The 18391-nt window shown below is 37.1% G+C and overlaps 1 protein-coding gene across 3 annotated transcripts in view; it reads left to right on the top strand.

Moving 5' to 3' along the window:
* RELN (reelin) overlaps positions 1-18391 on the top strand; it is a 478955-nt gene that overhangs the window by 445551 nt on the left and 15013 nt on the right. For all 3 annotated transcript variants that reach the window (XM_072759913.1, XM_072759912.1, XM_072759911.1), the window contains exons 53-60: positions 2250-2427; positions 5331-5506; positions 5656-5762; positions 6853-7095; positions 8056-8231; positions 15117-15190; positions 15994-16155; positions 16884-17041. In XM_072759913.1, the coding sequence (XP_072616014.1) occupies positions 2250-2427; positions 5331-5506; positions 5656-5762; positions 6853-7095; positions 8056-8231; positions 15117-15190; positions 15994-16155; positions 16884-17041 (1274 nt within the window). The remainder of the gene's footprint in view (positions 1-2249; positions 2428-5330; positions 5507-5655; positions 5763-6852; positions 7096-8055; positions 8232-15116; positions 15191-15993; positions 16156-16883; positions 17042-18391) is intronic.

Here is an 18391-nt window from a genome sequence, read left to right as displayed (position 1 = left end):
ACTTTGTGGTCCACCATGAATCACATGCTTTCCATATTACTGCCTTGTCAATCAGTAGATGGTGCCAGGAGCAAATACTAACTGGTCATGCTCTTTGTACAAATCCTAATTCTTCATGTTTTCTGTGTAAGTGTGGTTTATAGATTTCATTTTTCTCTTACCAAAGCATTACATTCCGCACCTGCAGTGAAAAGTAATTAGCCTGGAGCATTGGTGAGCCAAGATGATTAAACTGCTCCCTGAGAAGTCTGTAGATAAGTTAATTTAAAGCAATTTCAAAAGATTTCCCTCTAACTGTAAAATTAGGAGAAAAGACACACTGAAGAAAATAACAGGCATACCTCCACCATAGAGACTGCCTAAATGCAAACCTGCTTATGAAACAGAGTTATGGTACATGACTAGAACATATAGAGGCCTTAAATAAGGTGCTTGCACTTGGCTTTTCCAGTGTGCCATAAATAGCATTTACTACGTGATCACTCACTATTTCCTGGAATGAATCTAAAGGGCTTAGTCAATTAACGTGCTAGGAAATAAGATCAGGATACGCTGTAGGTAACAGAAAACCCAATTCAAATGGACTCAATTAAAAATGAAATGTATTATATATATAAGAAAAAAAAATCCAAAGATTAGTGGACTCTAGGATTGGTTGATTTCACAAGCTCAAAAATGTCTTCCAAGACATTGTTACTTCTTTCTCTTTTAGTCTGATTCTTACTGCACTGTCCACACATCAGTGTCACATTCAGCCCTCATCAACGTAGATGGCTTCCAGAAGACTGGAGCAGAATGCATCTTTCTCTAGGAAGAGAAAGAGTTGCTTTTCTTTCAGAGTCAGAGCAACTACCTCCTTGCATCCCATCAGTATAAATTAGCTCAAGAATGCCCATCCCTGGGACACCTGGGTGGCTCAGATTGTTAAGTGTCTGCCTTTGGTTCAGGTCATGATCTAGGGGACCTGGGATTCAAGCCCCACGTCAGGTTCCTAGCTCACTGGAGAGTCTACTTCTCCTTCCTCTTCCTCTTCCTCTCCCCCTGCTCATTTTCTCTCTCTCTCTCTCTCTCTCTCCCTGTCTCAAATGGATATATAAAATCTTTTTTAAAAAAATTTTTCAAAAGAAAGCCCATCCCTGACTCAACCAATAGCTAGGTGAGTTATATTATTCATATGACTCACCTGGGGTGAAATAGATGCTGGGTAGCCACCACAATGTCATTGCTTCATTTTACCCTTTCCATGCTCTCTCTCTTTTTTTTTAATAATGAGATATAACTTACATTCAGGAAGATGCACACATCTTAATTAAGTGTGAGTTCTTATCATTGTGTAACCCATGTAACCACCACGTGAAACAAGATACAGAACATTTACATCACCCCAGAAAGTTTCCTCATGAACTTTGAACTCATTATACCAAAACAGCACAGCATATTTTTATATAAGGTTAATTATGAGGTTTGTATTTTCCCCTGAAGACAGAGAAGAGCAATGATGAAATCAAAATCTCAGTGAAATTGCCCTTTAAAAAACTCTCTCAAAATTGTTTTCTAATTAGCAGAGTTGTTCTGAGAATATTGATTATCTTTGGGGATTCAGAAGTTGCTGTTTCCCAGTCACCTGAGAGCTGTGCTGACAAGTCTCTGTCAAAGGATTTGCTCACCTTCTGTGCAATTTCAGAAATGCAGTTAATGGGTCTAAATGTGACACAGCCATTGGACTCCAGTTCATAAGCAGCTCCATTTATGATAGTTACAGATTTGTGTTTTGAAATGTTCCTTTTGGGACACCTGGGTGGCTCAGTGGTTGAGCGTCTGCCTTCGGCTCAGGTTGTAATCCTGGGGTCCTGTAATCGAGTCCCCGCATCCGGCTCCCCATAGGGAGCCTCATTCTCCCTCTGCCTGTGTCTCTGCCTCTCTCTCTCTTTGTCTCTCATGAATAAATAAATAAAATCTAAAAAAGAAAAGAAAAAGTTCCTATTGCTTGAAATAGAGATTCCACTGAATTTTCATTTTGTTTTACAAATTTGTTCACATATCATAAAATTTAAATGAAACTGGCTTTAAACTTCCATTACTAGGAATAGATAATTATGGTCAGAAGATATTTTTTATTTATCCATTGCATCCTGCCAGAGTGTCTTAAATGTTCTTTTTTCCCTTGAGTACTGAATGTACACATAGGAAAATGGACCTGAATAAAGTTAACTTTTGTTCTCACTCCTTTGCTTTTTTGTTGTCAACAGTCCAGTAAGATTAAGGTTCTATCAGAAGTACTCAGATATGCAGTGGGCAATCGATAATTTCTACCTGGGCCCTGGATGCGTGGACAACTGTAGGGGCCATGGAGATTGCTTAAAGGAACAGTGCATCTGTGATCCGGGATACTCTGGGCCTAACTGCTACTTGACTCACACTCTGAAGGTAATGTCAAAGCCCCAAAGGAAGCATTTACTCACACTACTACTTTATCACAGCACTCTTTGGGGGCCCCAGTAAATAAATCCTTTGGATTGGCAAAAGAATATGTCTTAGGTTTCATAGATACAAAAATACTTGGATCAAGTCTGGTATAATTTACTCAGTTTAAAAACAAACCAGGGGCACCTGTGTGGCTCAGTAAGTTAAGCATCTGACTTTGGCTTAGGTCATGATCTCAGGGTCCTGGGATCAAGCCCTGCGTCTGGCTCATTACTCAGTGAGGAGTCTGTTTCTCCTTCTCCCTCTCCCTCTGCCCCTCCCCTATGCTCATACTCTCTCTCAAATAAATAAAGAAAATATTTGTTAAAAATAATAATAATAAATAATAAAATAAACCAGACTGTATTGATTAAAGAACATATATACCCTGCTTTTTAAAAACAGACTCTGAATTTGAAATCAATATTAAGTCCTCTTTACTTCACTTTTTCAGTAGATGTACTTTTGAAGGAAGATGCTGATGTTATGAAGCAAATACCCTAGATTCATTATCACAAAGAAACAAGCTTTCAAAAATGACTAAACAGTTCCTGAACTTTTTATTGAATTATAATTGGCATACAGTGTTATTTTAGTTCAGGTATGCAACATAGTGATTGGACACTTCTATACATTACTCAGTGCTCACCACGATAAGTGTAGTTTCCATTATGTCACCATATAACGTTATCACCATATTATCATTACCAGAATTTCTGCTCAGAAAATTCAGTGTTCTGATGTGCTGACTGCTACAATGTGGTTGTATGTTAAGAATATAGAGGTCATTCTTGGAAACTTTAGCTGTTACATCATTATTTAATGTGCAAAGTAAATACACTTGCCCAACACATTTGCCATATATGCATTCTATTTCTGTGAACAAATATAGTGCATTCATCACTGTAATAACAGAAAAATGACTAAGCTACAAAAAGCACAAATGGCTGAAATCAAACATTTAAGTGGCAAACTATAAACAAAACCTGTTCTGTCATTTTTTTATATAGTACACTGACAACCTTGGAGTTAATAAATTAAAAAAATAACATTGGAACAATAACACTTGTGTCTGAAGCTGTTGGTCTATTTGTTATCAAATGAGATTATAACATGAGAAATTGAGCCATAGATAATGAATTAACTTTAAAAAACCTCTAGGGGATTCCTGGGTGGCTCAGCGGTTTGGCTCCTGCCTTTGGCCCAGGGTGTGATCCTGGAGTCCCGAGATTGAGTCCACGTTGGGCTCCCGGCATGGAGCCTGCTTCTCCCTCTGCCTGTGTCTCTGCCTCTCTCTCTCTCTATGTCTATCATGAATAAATAAAATCTTTAAAAAAAAAACCACACGCACACCTCTAGTTTCTTTCATTAGCATTCAAATTTCATTAGTATTCCTCAGTTCGATAAGAAATTATATAAATGTATATTATGAACTCTGATTACGCCTTTCCAATGAGATTTTACATGGTTAATAGTGCATGTCTTCTGACTCTTATGTTTCTTACATGTAAATCTCCATTTTTAAAATTGCATTTATTTGCTGAGGTGCCTGGGTGGCTCAGTTGGTTGAGCATCCGAACCTTGATCACAGTTTAGGTCTTGATCTCAGGGGCATGAGTTCAAGCCCTGTGTTGGGCTCCAGGCTGAGCATGGAGCCTACTCTAAAAAAATATTGCATTTATTTGCTAAAATCAGTGAGGTAAGGTAAGATTGACACGTGACTACCTGTGCTTGACTATAGAGATGATTATGTTCTGTGTTTGAAGAGGGTCCATTTAAACCATTTTAACTACACAGTAAGATACCAACTAGACACTTCATCTAAAAAAATGAAAAAGTACAGTTTTTCTGTATATGGTTACTGCAATTTGCAACTGTAACAAATTGTTTTCGTGATATATGATTTCTACCATTTAAAAAACAAAAAACAAAAGAATCATGCCTCAACACAGTGCCAAACTATTATGGACAAAATAATGTATTATGGACAAAATTAATAGAAAAATCAAAATGTTTACTATAATGCGAGGGGATGAAATAATTTTGCATAAAATGTAGCCATAGTGAAGCCTAGAATTTTATTTATCTCCCTCTTTGGAAAATAGACTATTCCTGTTTGTTGGTCATTCTTAGTTGGAAGGATAAACTAGAGACCCAGGGAAAATGTTCTATATTTTGAATACTTAGTGTCCGGAATCTTCACCCTGATAAACATGTAAAAACTGACTTCCAAGGTTGATTTTCCTCTGAATTCATACAAAAAGCTTTGCTTTCAAATGTCCCTGCCTGACCATATAGACATTCCAAGTTCACACTGTCCTAAAAGCTAAAGGGTCCTGGTTGCTTAAAGTAGTCTCCAGAGTGAAGGGCACATACTCCTGGGGAAAAACAAAACAATCCACTGAAAAATATTAGGGAAAAAAGTGCTAGAACATCTGTTTTATTCTATCTTATTCATTTAAATTTTCATTTTTTGTGCATGTTTCATATCATAATTGTACTTTTATACACAATATAAATAAATATACATATTTAGAGCAGAATATATGCTTAAGTAGCTTCACAAATAGGAGTGTTACAATAGCCAACTTGCAATTGTTTTATTTTTTGGGTTTTTTTTTTTGCAATTGTTTTATTTTAAAATTTTTTCTAAACTTCAAATTCCAATGATTAAACATTCTTTAATCACTTTAGATGATCTTAATATATGATGGAAAAGAACGTTGTAGAGATGTTTTGTAGAGATAAAACATTTGAAATAAGTTGTATTTTTTTAAAGACCAAGATGAACCTATGTTGTCTAAACTATTCCATAATAATTATCTGAAATTGTTATTTTTAACCACGTCCCACTTATTTTTTCCCAGACTTTCCTGAAGGAACGCTTTGATAGTGAAGAAATCAAGCCTGATTTATGGATGTCCTTAGAAGGTGGAAGTACTTGTACTGAGTGTGGGATTCTTGCTGAGGACACTGCACTCTATTTTGGGGGATCCACTGTGAGACAAGCTATTACTCAAGATTTGGATCTTAGAGGGGCAAAGTAAGTCATTTTTTTGTTATTTTTATCACAGCATAGCAAATTGGCACCAAAGTAAGGAACACATTTATGGAAGAAGTTGTTATCCAGGACTTGAGTAGACTATTTGTTCTAATTAACAATTCTGATGGATAATATGTGCTTGCGTTCAGATTCCTACAATACTGGGGGCGCATCGGGAGTGAAAACAACATGACCTCCTGCCATCGGCCCATCTGCCGGAAGGAAGGCGTGCTGTTGGACTACTCTACTGATGGAGGCACGTTTCAGGGGTGAAAGCCACACCTTAGAGCAGATTTCCCGATTTACATCCAATGCTCCTCAGAAAAATTTTTGCAAAGCTTTGCTGACTTTGCAGTGAAAATAGGGAAAGTCACAAAGAAAAAGCTATAGATCTTAAACACATTAAACTTCCATACAGGCAACTTGTGTGTTACACAGAATCTACCCACAAGGGGATAAAAGAAAAATCACATTACAAAATAAGCTCAAAAAAAAAAAAAAAAAAAAAAGCTCCAAGCTTGAAAGAATGAATGAATGAAGAAAAAATCTGTGTGTTTAACTGAAACTTGACAATAAATGATACAATTAAGAAATAAATTTTATGTGGTTTTCCAAGATCATTTTTAAAACATTTTAAAGTATTTTTAAAAGCTTTTATGTGAGCAAGTATGTAATAACTCTCTAAGAAAACTTTACTGTGAAAGAATATAGTCTGAATTCATGACCCTTTCAGAGAAGATTTCAATAAAATTCTGTTACATTATTTTGAAGTAGCTAAAACCAGACCAAAAATACCATGAAGTCCTTAGAAAACAGTTTAGCAGGTATCATTTTAATAACTAGCAGAAAAATAGATGAACTTAAAGTATTTTAGAGTATTCAAAAGTATCTCCTTAAGTAATTAAACATCCCACCTACAGTCTTGTCAGCTGATAAGAAGGAAACTTCTTATCAGTCCAACAAATAAAAATTGTGTAGAATTTAAAATAGCTAAATTAAAATTTTGAATTACTAGGAGTTCCCATCCAGAAATATGCAAAACATGGATATCTTATTCTTTATGAAAATAATGCACATACCAATCTAGAACAAAATTTTAAGAGCAGAGAATATGTAATTTTTGCTTCAGTGTCTTTATTCTTGGCCAAATATTTCTAACTACCCATCCCCTCATTACCATTAGTCTGGTTTTGAAACAGTGGCGAACACTTATATTAAAGTCAATGAAATCAATCCTCATTTCCTTGTTGAAGATTTCTTTGGGAAGCTTAGGTAGCTGCAGTATACTGTTGCTTTATGGCATTTTTTCCAGATATGTTACTACATTGGTGTATTTGTTACTATAGGAATTACTTGGACTTTGCTCCATGAGATGGACTACCAGAAATACATTTCTGTTAGACATGACTACATACTTCTTCCTGAGGACGCCCTCACCAACACAACTCGACTTCGCTGGTGGCAGCCTTTTGTGATCAGCAATGGACTTGTGGTCTCTGGGGTAGAGCGTGCCCAGTGGGCTCTAGACAACATACTGATTGGAGGAGCAGAAATCAATCCTAGTCAACTGGTCGATACTTTTGATGATGGTAAGAAACAAGACATTCCACTGTCTTTTTTGTGAGCCTTTTGTCTGCTTATGTCTTTAGATGAGTTACTACGTGAAAAGCATTCAGAAGAGTACCTGGCACATATTCACTGCTCAATGAGCATTAGCTATTACTCTACCCAGGGGTTTATAAGTCTTCAAAATTAACTGTTGAAATGTCAGCTGAGAATTTAATAAATTCTGTTAAAGATAAGATGTCTAGCTCTAAGTATAATTTGAAATTTCAACATCCAAAATAATTTTAGTGTCTTTAGGAATCTCTGCACTGCAGAGATACACATTGCATTGTTTTAAAAGTGTGTCAGAAATACCCACCATTTGCTTCAATGTGGATGGAACTGGAGGGTATTATGCTGAGTGAAGTAAGTCAATCGGACAAGGACAAACATTATATGTTCTCATTCATTTGGGGAATATAAATAATAGTGAAAGGGAATATAAGGGAAGGGAGAAGAAATGTGTGGGAAATATCAGAAAGGGAGACAGAACATAAAGACTCCTAACTCTGGGAAACGAACTAGGGGTGGTGGAAGGGGAGGAGGGCGGGGCGTGGGGGTGAATGGGTGACAGGCACTGAGGGGGGCACTTGACGGGATGAGCACTGGGTGTTATTCTGTATGTTGGCAAATTGAACACCAATAAAAAATAAATTTATTATAAAAAAATAAAATAAAAGTGTGTCAAAAGTTTTGTAATGGTGCAAGTCAAGCAGACTGGCAATTACACTTTTTTTAAAGTTGGGTATTCATTATGCTAGCATTAAATAATATTTTATAAATTTGATTGATCATCTTGGATTTATTTATTATTCCAGTTAAATAAAAATCAATTTTAAAGGGTAAGCAAAAAGGCAGAGCGTAGACATCTCTAAGTAATTCAACAGTAAACCAATCAGTTCAAGAGAGTGACATGCCATATTGCTTCCAATTTACCTCAACAGAAGGTACTTCCCATGAAGAAAATTGGAGTTTTTACCCTAATGCAGTGAGGACAGCAGGATTCTGTGGCAATCCATCCTTCCACCTCTACTGGCCGAATAAAAAGAAGGACAAGACCCACAATGCTCTCTCCTCCAGAGAACTCATTATACAGCCAGGATATATGATGCAGTTTAAAGTAAGGGGAAGTAGCTCTTCAAAACAGAATATGGTATTACATTTGGGGTTAGAGGGTGGAGAGAATGCTTATTTGAACAACTGTAAGGGTATGACTGATTTCATTCATTAATGACACTTTTACCTTATGAATAAAAGAAGTCATCTTTAGCAAAGGCCTGTATCAGACAGGATTATTTGGGCACAGATAAAATCAATTCGTATTTTGGGACATAGCAAGAAATGTAACTGTATTGTATTTCATATATATAATCTTGAGCTCAGTTTCCCAAACCATGGAAATGAAAAGCTAATCTAGGTACCCCTGTCTACTCTGCCTATTTCTCTTTCTTTCCCTCTTTCTCTCTCTCCCCACAGTTTCCGTACCTCTTTCTCTCACTCTACACTGATTTCATATATCAAGCCACTTTGCTTCTTTACCTATCCTTTTCCATCATGTCTTCCAATTTTCTTTTTTGCCTCTGACTTCCAAACACAAACATGTACAGTAGCCCAGTTGGAATTCCTCCAAATCCTCACATTTAAAAGAACTCTCAGATCTTTCACATGCATATTTTATTCATACAGGAGGGTAAAAGGGAAGCCATAGGAGATCATTAATAGTCAGATAATCAGGAGAAAGATAAAGCAATATCACTTGATGTCTTTCTCATGATAAAACACTTTTTTTAAAAAAAGGGCATTACAAAAAATAAAAATAAAAAAATAAAAATAAAAAAAAGGGCATTACAGAAATAATATACTTTGTTATTAGATCATTTTAAAGACAAACGTTGGTTGTTTATTTTTAAATATTTATTTAAAGGTTTTAAAAAGATGTCCTGCAATGATGGTTAATAGTAAGAATCCTTTCTAGGAGAGATAAAAATGTATTCACAGCTAGTAGGGGAGAAAAATGGGGAGCTGTTGTCTAATGGGTATAGAGCTTCAGTTTTGCAAGATTTAAAAGTTCATATCTTTTCCAAAAAAGAGAGGTGTTAGGGGTATTTACTGTTTGCTCAGCTTTATGTTAAACCTTCCTTCAGAGACTACAGGGTGAGGCAATCTCCCCAAATGCTACCACTCCCTAGGACTGTCCTTAACTTAGTTGCATGAAGGATGCTTAAGATCATATCCGGTGTTACACCACCCCTAATTCCAAGTCACCTCCTTTAAGAGTGAAGATTTTTCCCTCTGGCAGGCCCACACTGGGCCACTATCAAAGTCATCATATTTGATTGAGTTGATTGGAGCCTCCTGTCTAGCTGCCTCTGTCAACCCAGAACTGAAGAGATGGACATTTTCTTCTCTAGCCAATTCATTAAAAAAAAAAAAAAAAAGAACAAAGTTTTTCCCCAAAAATGTAATACTTAAAGTATCACCCAAACTGCATGTTGCAAGTCACCACAGACTTTCTGAACTTCACCCGTTTCTTACCTTTCCTTTCTGATCTGTACCGCTGAACCCTTGTCTTCGCCCTCTCCAGCTGGTGCCATGCTCTTGCCCCTTGGCTCCGGGTTCTCTGCCAGTTCTCCTCTTACCTCCCTGGAATCTTCTTCTGCCTCCTTTTTGGCTCTTCTTCTCCCTGCAACGCCCTAAATGTCAGCATTTTGCAGTACTTCTCTGCTCTCCTCTCTTAGATACTCTCACCATTGGGAATTCCATCCATCCTTTGGCTTCTGGTCTGTCTTTAAGACCAGCTCCCAGATCTGCCTTTCCAATCTTGACTGGCTCACCAACAATTAATTCAATACATTTATCTTTGTGTGTACATTTGTCTGCCTTCATCGTACCGGCATCTCAACTCACCACGTCAAACGGTGAACTTCTTATCTTCCCTCTCCTTACCAGCTCCTCTTTCTGATGCTCCTGTTTCTATCGATGGCATACCTTTGACCTGTTCATCAGCTTTAACGGTTGAAGTAGTCTTCGATTTTTCACTTTTCACATCTAATCAGTGACTACAGCCTTTTGATTCTAATTTCCAGTGTGCCTCACACCCATCCCATCTTCTCTGTTTGCACTAATACCACCTGCAATCTGGCCCTCATTAAATCAGTAGTCCAGTTACTAGTCTTTCTTTCTGCTCCCACTTGTCTTCAACAATGCAGTCAGACTGATCTTTATAGAGCACAGCTCTGAGCACATCATTCCATTGCTCATAAACATTTAATGGCTCCCTGTTGCCTATCAAATTAGAGTCAAAAGCCACAGACTACAGTTCATGGTCTACCAAACTCAACTAATCTCTCTCACCTCCTCTCCCAATAGTCTACACATTCTACACCTGGACCAAAACATACCACATGCTCTGCTGTAGACATGCCACAGTGCCTTCCCACGTATGTGTCTTTGCTCACACTATTTCTAACTAAGCGTGTTTCTCTTATCTCCACCTCTCAGACTCTTCCCATTCTCTAGAGACAGCTCACATGCACCCTACTTGATGAATTCTATTCTGTTCTTTTTTTAATTGGAGTATATTTGACATATAACTTTGTGCAGATTTTTGTTGTTGTTGTTGTTTATTTATTCATAGAGACAGAGAGAGAGAGAGAGAGAGAGAGAGGGGCAGAGACACAGGCAGAGGGAGAAGCACGCCCTCCACAGGAAGCCTGATGTGGGACTCGATCCCAGGTCTCCAGGATCACACCCCAGGCTGCAGGCGGTGCTAAACCACCGCGCCACCGGGGCTGCCCCTTTGTGCAGATTTAAATTGTACAGTGTGTTGATTTGGTACATATGTATTTTGTAATATGATTGCCATTATAGTGATAGCACCTCTATCATGTCACATAATTATCATTTCTTTCTTGGGATTGGAATATAACATCTTCCACATCTGATGAATTATTTTCTAATCCATTTAATCAAATACAATCTCTCCCTCTTATGAAGCACCACAGCATTTTAGTTATATCTTTTAAATTTCCATTTCCATTATTGGAATATGCTTCTTATTCTCTCTCTGAAGCCAGGGTTGTTTTATTCATGACTGTATGGCCTGAAACTTTTAGCAATAACCTTTCCCAGTATCAGCACTAAAATAGAACATGTTAATTAAGTAGATGATTAGGACTTAAATTTAAATCACCAAAGGTTTATAGTACTTATGCATTATTAATGACTCAAACATTTAACTGCATATAACATGGAAAGCTTTTATTCATATGGAAATGGAAAAACTCTGAGAATGAGTATTAAATAATTAAAAATTGCTATTTTTTAGTTATAAATAGAAATTCAATAGTAGCATCATGAAGTTAGGATATCAAAGAAAATGTTTTGAACCAATGATACTTTGAGTTTCTTTGTATTAATTTTCCAAATGTTACTTTCCTTTTGGCCAAATTATCTTCCCCAAATTCATGATTAATGTGTTCTTATATTTATTAAGTAAACAGAATAGTACTTTTTTTGTTTGTTTTACTACTTAGCCATGGGTATCATTCTGTTTGCAGCAAGCTCTGATTGGTATGAAACATGTTTTGGTTTGGAGAAGCATCTGACTGTCTTACCAAAATGGTGAATTTGGCAGGTAGAAAAACTGGAGAACAATAGCTAAATTCAGAAATACTAAAATTAGATAGGTAGGTAGAGAGACATAAAATTTGGGCCTGGTCATTTCTGTAAAAAAAACTTTTGTTCTTTAAGAAAAAACTTCTCAAAGGTCAAAAGCTGGATTTTTTAACTTTTTTTGTTTTTATTATTGAAACGTTATATTAGTTTCAGGTGTATGATGTAGCAATTCAACACTTACATACATCACTCGATGCCCACCATGATAAGAATAGTCACTATCTGTCACCTTAACAATGTTATTACAGTATTTTCACCTATTTCCTCCATTCTCCCCATCTTCCTCCCCCTCTGGCAATCAACAGTTCATTCTCTGTATTTATCAGTCTATTTCTGTTTGTTCATTTGTTTTATTTTTTAGATACACAAGTAAGTGAAATCAAATGGTATTTATCTTCTTCTGACTTATTTCACTTAGGATAATACCCCGTAGGTCCATCCATGTTGTCACAAATGGCAAAATCTTATTCTTTTTTATGCCTAAGTGATATTCCATTGTATATATACCCCTTATCTTTATCCATTCATCTATTCATGGACACTTGGGCTACTTCCATATCTTGGCTGTCGTAAATAATGCTGCAATAAACATAGAGGTGCATATATCTTTTTGAGTTAGTGTTTTCCTTTTCTTTGATAAAGACTTAGCAGTGGAATTACTAAATAATTTGGTATTTCTATTTTTAATTTTTTGAGGAACCTCCATACTGTTTTCCACAGTGGCTGCACCAATTTACATTCCCAACTGTGCACAAGAGTTCCCTTTTCTCCACATCCTTTCCAACACTTGTTATTTCTTATCTTCTTGATACTAGCCATTCTAACTTGTGTGAGGTAATACCTCACTGTGGTTTTGATTTGCATTTCCCTGGTGATTAGTAATATTGAACATCTTTTTCTGTGTCTATTGGCCATCTGTATGTCTTCTTTGGAAACATGTCTGTTCAAGTTCTCTGCCCATTCTTTAATCAGAGTTTGGTTTTGTTTTTATTTTATTATATTTTTTTGGTTTTGATTGCATAAGTTCTTTATATATCTTGGGTATTAACCCCTTATAAGATACATCATTTGCAAATATTTTCTCTCATTCAGTAGGTTGCCTTTTTGCTTTGCTGATGGTTTCCTTCATTGTGCAAAAGCTTTTTATTTTGGTGTAGTCTCAATAATTTATTTTTGCCTTTTCCCTTGCCTGAGGAGACATATCCATAAATATGTTTTTAAGGTTGATGTCCAAGATATTACTTCCCATGTTTTGGGGTTTTTTTTTAAGAATTCAGTCTTACATATAGGTCTTTAATCCATTTTGAATTTATTTTTGTATATGGTATATGAAAGTAGTCCAGTTTCACTCTTTTGCATAGCTGTCCAATTTTCACATCATTTGTTGAAGACACTATCTTTTCCCCATTGTGTATTCTTGCCTCCTTTGTCATAGGTTAGTTGACCATATAAGTGTGGTCTTATTTCTTGGCTCTTTGACCTGTTCCACCAATTTATATGTTTATTTTTGTGCCAGTATCATACTGTATTGATTACTACGGCTTTGTAGTATATCTGGAAATCTGAAATTGTGATACCTCCAGCTTTGTGCTTTTTTTCTCAAGAATGCTTTGGCTATTTGGGGTGTTTCATAGTTCCATACATATTTTGGGATTATTTGTTCTAGTTCTGTGAAAAGTGCTATTGGTATTTTGATTGGTATTGTATTGAATCTGTAGATTGTTTTGGGTAGTATGGACATTTTAACAATATTAATTCCTCTAATCCATGAACATGGTATCTTTCCATTTGTTTATGCTGTCTTCAGTTTCATGCATCAATGTCTTACAGTTTTCAGAGTATAGGTTTTTTACCTCCTCGATTAAATTTACTCCTAGATATTTTGGGGAGATGATTGTAAATGGGATTATTTTCTTCATTTCTGTTTCTGCTACTTTGTTATTAACATAGAGAAATGCAATATATTAATTTTGTATCCTATATCTTCACTGAATTCATTTATCAGAACTACTAGTTTTTTGGTGGAGTCTTTAGAGTTTTCTTATATATAGTGTGTCATCTGCAAAGAGCTGCAGCTTTACTTTTTCTTTCCAATTTGGACACCTTTCATTTCCTTTTCTTGTCTGATTGTTGCAGCTAGAACTTCCAATACTGTGTTAAGTAAAAGTGGTGAGAGAGGACATGCTTGTCTTGTTCCTGATTTTAGACAGAAAGCTCTCAGTTTTTCACCGAGTATGATGCTAGCTGTGGGTTTTTCATATATGGCCTTTAATATGTTGAGATATGTTTCCTCTAAATCCACTTTGTTGAGAGTCTTTATCATGAACAGATGTTGAATTTTGTCAAATATTTTTCTGCATTTATTGTGATAATCATAGAGTTTTTATCATTTCTCTTGTTAATGTTATGTATCATTTGATTTGCAAATTTTGAACCATCCTTGCATTTCTGGAATAAATCCCACTTGATTATGGTGAATGATTTTTTTAGTGTATTGTTGAATTCCGTTTGCTAATATTTTGTTGAGGATTTCTGCAGCTATGTTCATCCTTGTTGGCTCAGTCAGTGGAACATGCAACTCTTGATCTCAGGGTTGTGAGTTCAAGCCCCATGGTGGTTGTAGAAATTACTTAAAAATAAAACCTTTTTTTTAAAAAAAAAAAAAAGAGTATTGGGGATCCCTGGGTGGCTCGGTGGTTTGACGCCTGCCTTTGGCCCAAGGGGTGATCCTGGAATCCCAGGATCAAGTCTCGTGTCGGGCTCCTGGCATGGAGCCCGCTTCTCCCTCTGCCTGTATCTCTGCCTCTCTCTCTCTCTCTCTCTCTCTCTCTCTCTCTCTCTTTCTCTCTGTGTCTATCATGAATAAATAAATAACCTTTAAAAAAAAAAAAAAGAGTATTGACTGGGACACCTGGGTGGCTCAGTCAGTTAAGTGTCCAAATCTTGGTTTGGCTCAGGTTGTGGTCTCATGGGTTGTGGGATTAAGCCCCACATTGGGTTCCACGCTCAGCAGAGAGTCTTCTTGAATATTCTCTCCCTCTGCCCCTCCCCCTACTCACATGTGCTCTCTCTCTTTCTCTCTCTCTCGAATAAATAAATAAATCTTAGTACTTTTTTAAATTTCAATTCTCGTCCTCACACAAAGTTGCAGGTTTTTAACAGAATTCAAAAAAATATATTGTTGGTGTTCTGTCAGGCTCCTCTGTAAAAGCTTCTCTGAATATTTGTTGATTACTTCTTAGAGTGATAATTTAGAGAGAGGGAATTTCTAATTAATGATAGGTATTTAATCTTCCCTACATATATTTGTTGTTTATGTTTGTTTTAGATTGTTGTGGGTTGCGAAGCCACTTCTTGTGGTGACCTTCATTCTGTAATGTTGGAGTACACTAAGGATGCAAGGTTTGTAAATAATTTTTTACATTCTTCCAAACTTGAATATAACTTCAAACAGTTGTCTATTTTCAAAGCAACTACAGAGGAGCCACCTTTTATATTAAAAGTACAGTTTATGTTTATTTCACATGTATTAACTTCATTTATATAAAATTTACATGTATATCTTATTTTCAAATGTTTCCTTCAAATGAAGAAAAATTACTTTTCATACTAGGCTGGCTGCAAGCCAAAAAACTTTTTTCTTTTAAAATAAGAAACTATGTTAGTCTTCAAAGTAGAATTCTTTGTTATTCATGTTGCTCATTTTCAACCAACCTTAATGAGAATTTAAATCAATAAAAGATCTAAATATGCTTCAGTCAGAGACACATGTCCTAAAGCATAATAAAAGTCTGACACAGTGCCGTTGTTTATTGGGATATTGATAGCCTGTTTCCCACCACCACATTTGAAAATGGACTATGGGGAGTTAAGTTTGGGTAAACAGAGAATTTTGTCAGTCTACTCCAAGTATATTTCTGGTAACATATCAGCAAGAGGAAGCCACTAGAATGCAGCACCATGCATGCTACTATTTTATTCTGTTATCTGTAAATATATTCTTATGCTTATAAAGAGTTAGAGTATATCTTGTGTGAAATTATTTTCAATTTTTATTTTCATTGTCTGTATAAATATATATAGGAAATAGAAAATTTACATAAAAATACATCAGTGTAACTCACCCCCAAAGTGTTATGTTGACATTAGTCAGGTCATCTATTTCTCCTAAGAGTTGTCTAACACAGCCTCTGTGGTTTCTGCAGGTCTGATTCCTGGCAGCTCGTTCAGACCCAGTGCCTTCCTTCCTCTTCAAACAGCATTGGCTGCTCCCCCTTCCAGTTCCATGAAGCCACCATCTACAATGCTGTCAACAGCTCAAGCTGGAAGAGAATCACCATTCAGCTGCCTGACCATGTCTCCTCCAGGTAAATTGCATACTAAGGTAAACTTTGTGGAATTATCTGGCAGTCTCTACAGAGTTCATGCAGTGAGCTGAAACAAGACCAGAGAATTCATTACAGCTGTAGTACCCACCCTCCTTTTACCAACCCATGCCCCAAATGCCAATTGCATGTCCCAAGAAAAAAAAATAAGTGATATAGGATCTTTTGTGGAAATGCTGCACATCTCAAATTTGCCTTTGATGAAATACCACAGCACATGCCAAACTCAAATCACAGGCCCCAAATCCCAGACATTCAAAGACCTGGAGTTGGCACCCTATCTGCTCCAGTGCTCTGTGATTCCCAAAAGCTGTATGCTCATCCCCTATACCTCTGGAGTGTGCAGGGTTGGTTGGGCTACACAGAGCCACCAGATAAACATAGTAGAGTACAATCCTCCTAGAGCAGCATTCACTTTACTCAAAGATTCAGAAAATGATATACCTCTATAAGAAACATGGACACAAATTTATTATGGAATAGAATAGGAAATTCAATAAAACTCAGGAAAGATAGAAGCTTCCAGAGTGGCACTTTAGGATATATTCCCAGAGTCTGAGTGGTACAAGTTCATTCATCTCTACTTAGGCACTTTAAGGAGAAGCCTGGGGAAGTCCTTTTTTCAGAAACAGTCCCCATTCTGAGGGCTGGACACAGCCATGGGAAATAACAGCCTATTGAATCCTTTCTGCTCTCTCTGGGACTTTCAGTGCAACACAGTTCCGCTGGATCCAGAAGGGAGAAGAAACTGAGAAGCAGAGCTGGGCAATTGACCATGTGTACATCGGAGAGGCTTGCCCCAAGCTCTGCAGTGGGCACGGATACTGCACCACTGGCGCCGTCTGCATCTGTGATGAGAGTTTCCAAGGTCTGAAGCCCAGACTGTCATTTTTAATATAGAAGACCACAAGGTTCTCCTCATTTCAACATGTATAGAAAGGCCACTAGGAAAGAAAGAAAAACTCCAGGCCTAAGGGATTTGAGATGGATGACACGCTCTGATTACACAGTTATTTATCTCTAGAATGAAGCAGCAAGGGGCGGGTGTTGGAGGGGAATGGGTGACGGGCACTGAGGCGGACACTTGACGGGATGAGCACTGGGTGTTTTTCTGTATGTTGGTAAATTGAACACCAATAAAAATTAATTTAAAAAAAATAAAATAAAATAAATAAAGTTCCTGGAATCAGAAAAAAAAAAAAAAAGAATGAAGCAGCAAGGATAATTTTCTGCCATGTTCCTCTTTTTTTTTTTAGATTTTATTTATTCATGAGAGACACACAGAGAGAGAAAGAGAGAGGCACAGGCAGAGGGAGAAGCAGGCTCCATGCAGGGAGCCCAATGCGGGACTCGATCCTGGGTCTCCAGGGTCAGGCCCTGGGCTGAAGGTGGCACTAAACCACTGAGCCACCCAGGCTGCCCCTCTGCCATGTTCCTTGAAGTATTTTTTAAAAAGCAGCATTCTAGGGCACCTGGGTGGCTCAGTCAGTTAGAGAGCTGACTCTTGATTTTGGCTCAGGTCATGATTTCAGGATCATGAAAACAAGCCCCACATCAGGCTCCACATGCAGCTTAAGATTCTCTCTCTCCCTCTTTCTGCCCTCCCCCTGCTCATGCACTTTCTCTATCAATCAATAAAATCTTTTTTAAAATAAAATAAAATGCAGAATTCTATATTCTGGGGGAATTCACATTCCCCATCCTCCACATAACTCCCTGCCCCAATCCCCCACACTTCATTTTCATTTCTGGGCCTCTCTCCTTCCTGGCCTAGCTGTCCATCCCTGGATACTCTGCCAATATTCCTTCTTTCTCGGTCTCTCCAATAGCAGTGCCACTGACCTACCTCCCAAGACATAGCTGACGATTCAAGATATTCCAGGTCATTTTGTAACACACACACACACACACACACACCCATGACTCTCAAAAAAAAAAAAAAAAAAAAAATATATATATATATATATATATATATATATATATATATATATATATATATAACTGCTTATGCTTGTAGAAGCTAGTATATGATTTGGGCCGGAGTATCTTCTCAACTCCTGACATCATAGGAGATTGCTCCATTGGCCTGATAGAAGGCCTGCAGCCTGTTTTCTTTTGACACAATGTTTCTAAGGGGTTTCTGTTGTAACAAAGTCCACATAATTACCCTTATATCCCCAGAGCCTAACACTTGGCACGTTGCAGTGCTCAGTAAATC

Source organism: Vulpes vulpes, chromosome 5 (genome assembly GCF_048418805.1).
Source record: "Vulpes vulpes isolate BD-2025 chromosome 5, VulVul3, whole genome shotgun sequence".
Taxonomy (NCBI): Eukaryota; Metazoa; Chordata; class Mammalia; order Carnivora; family Canidae; genus Vulpes; species Vulpes vulpes.
This window is presented reverse-complemented; position numbering and strand designations above follow the sequence as displayed.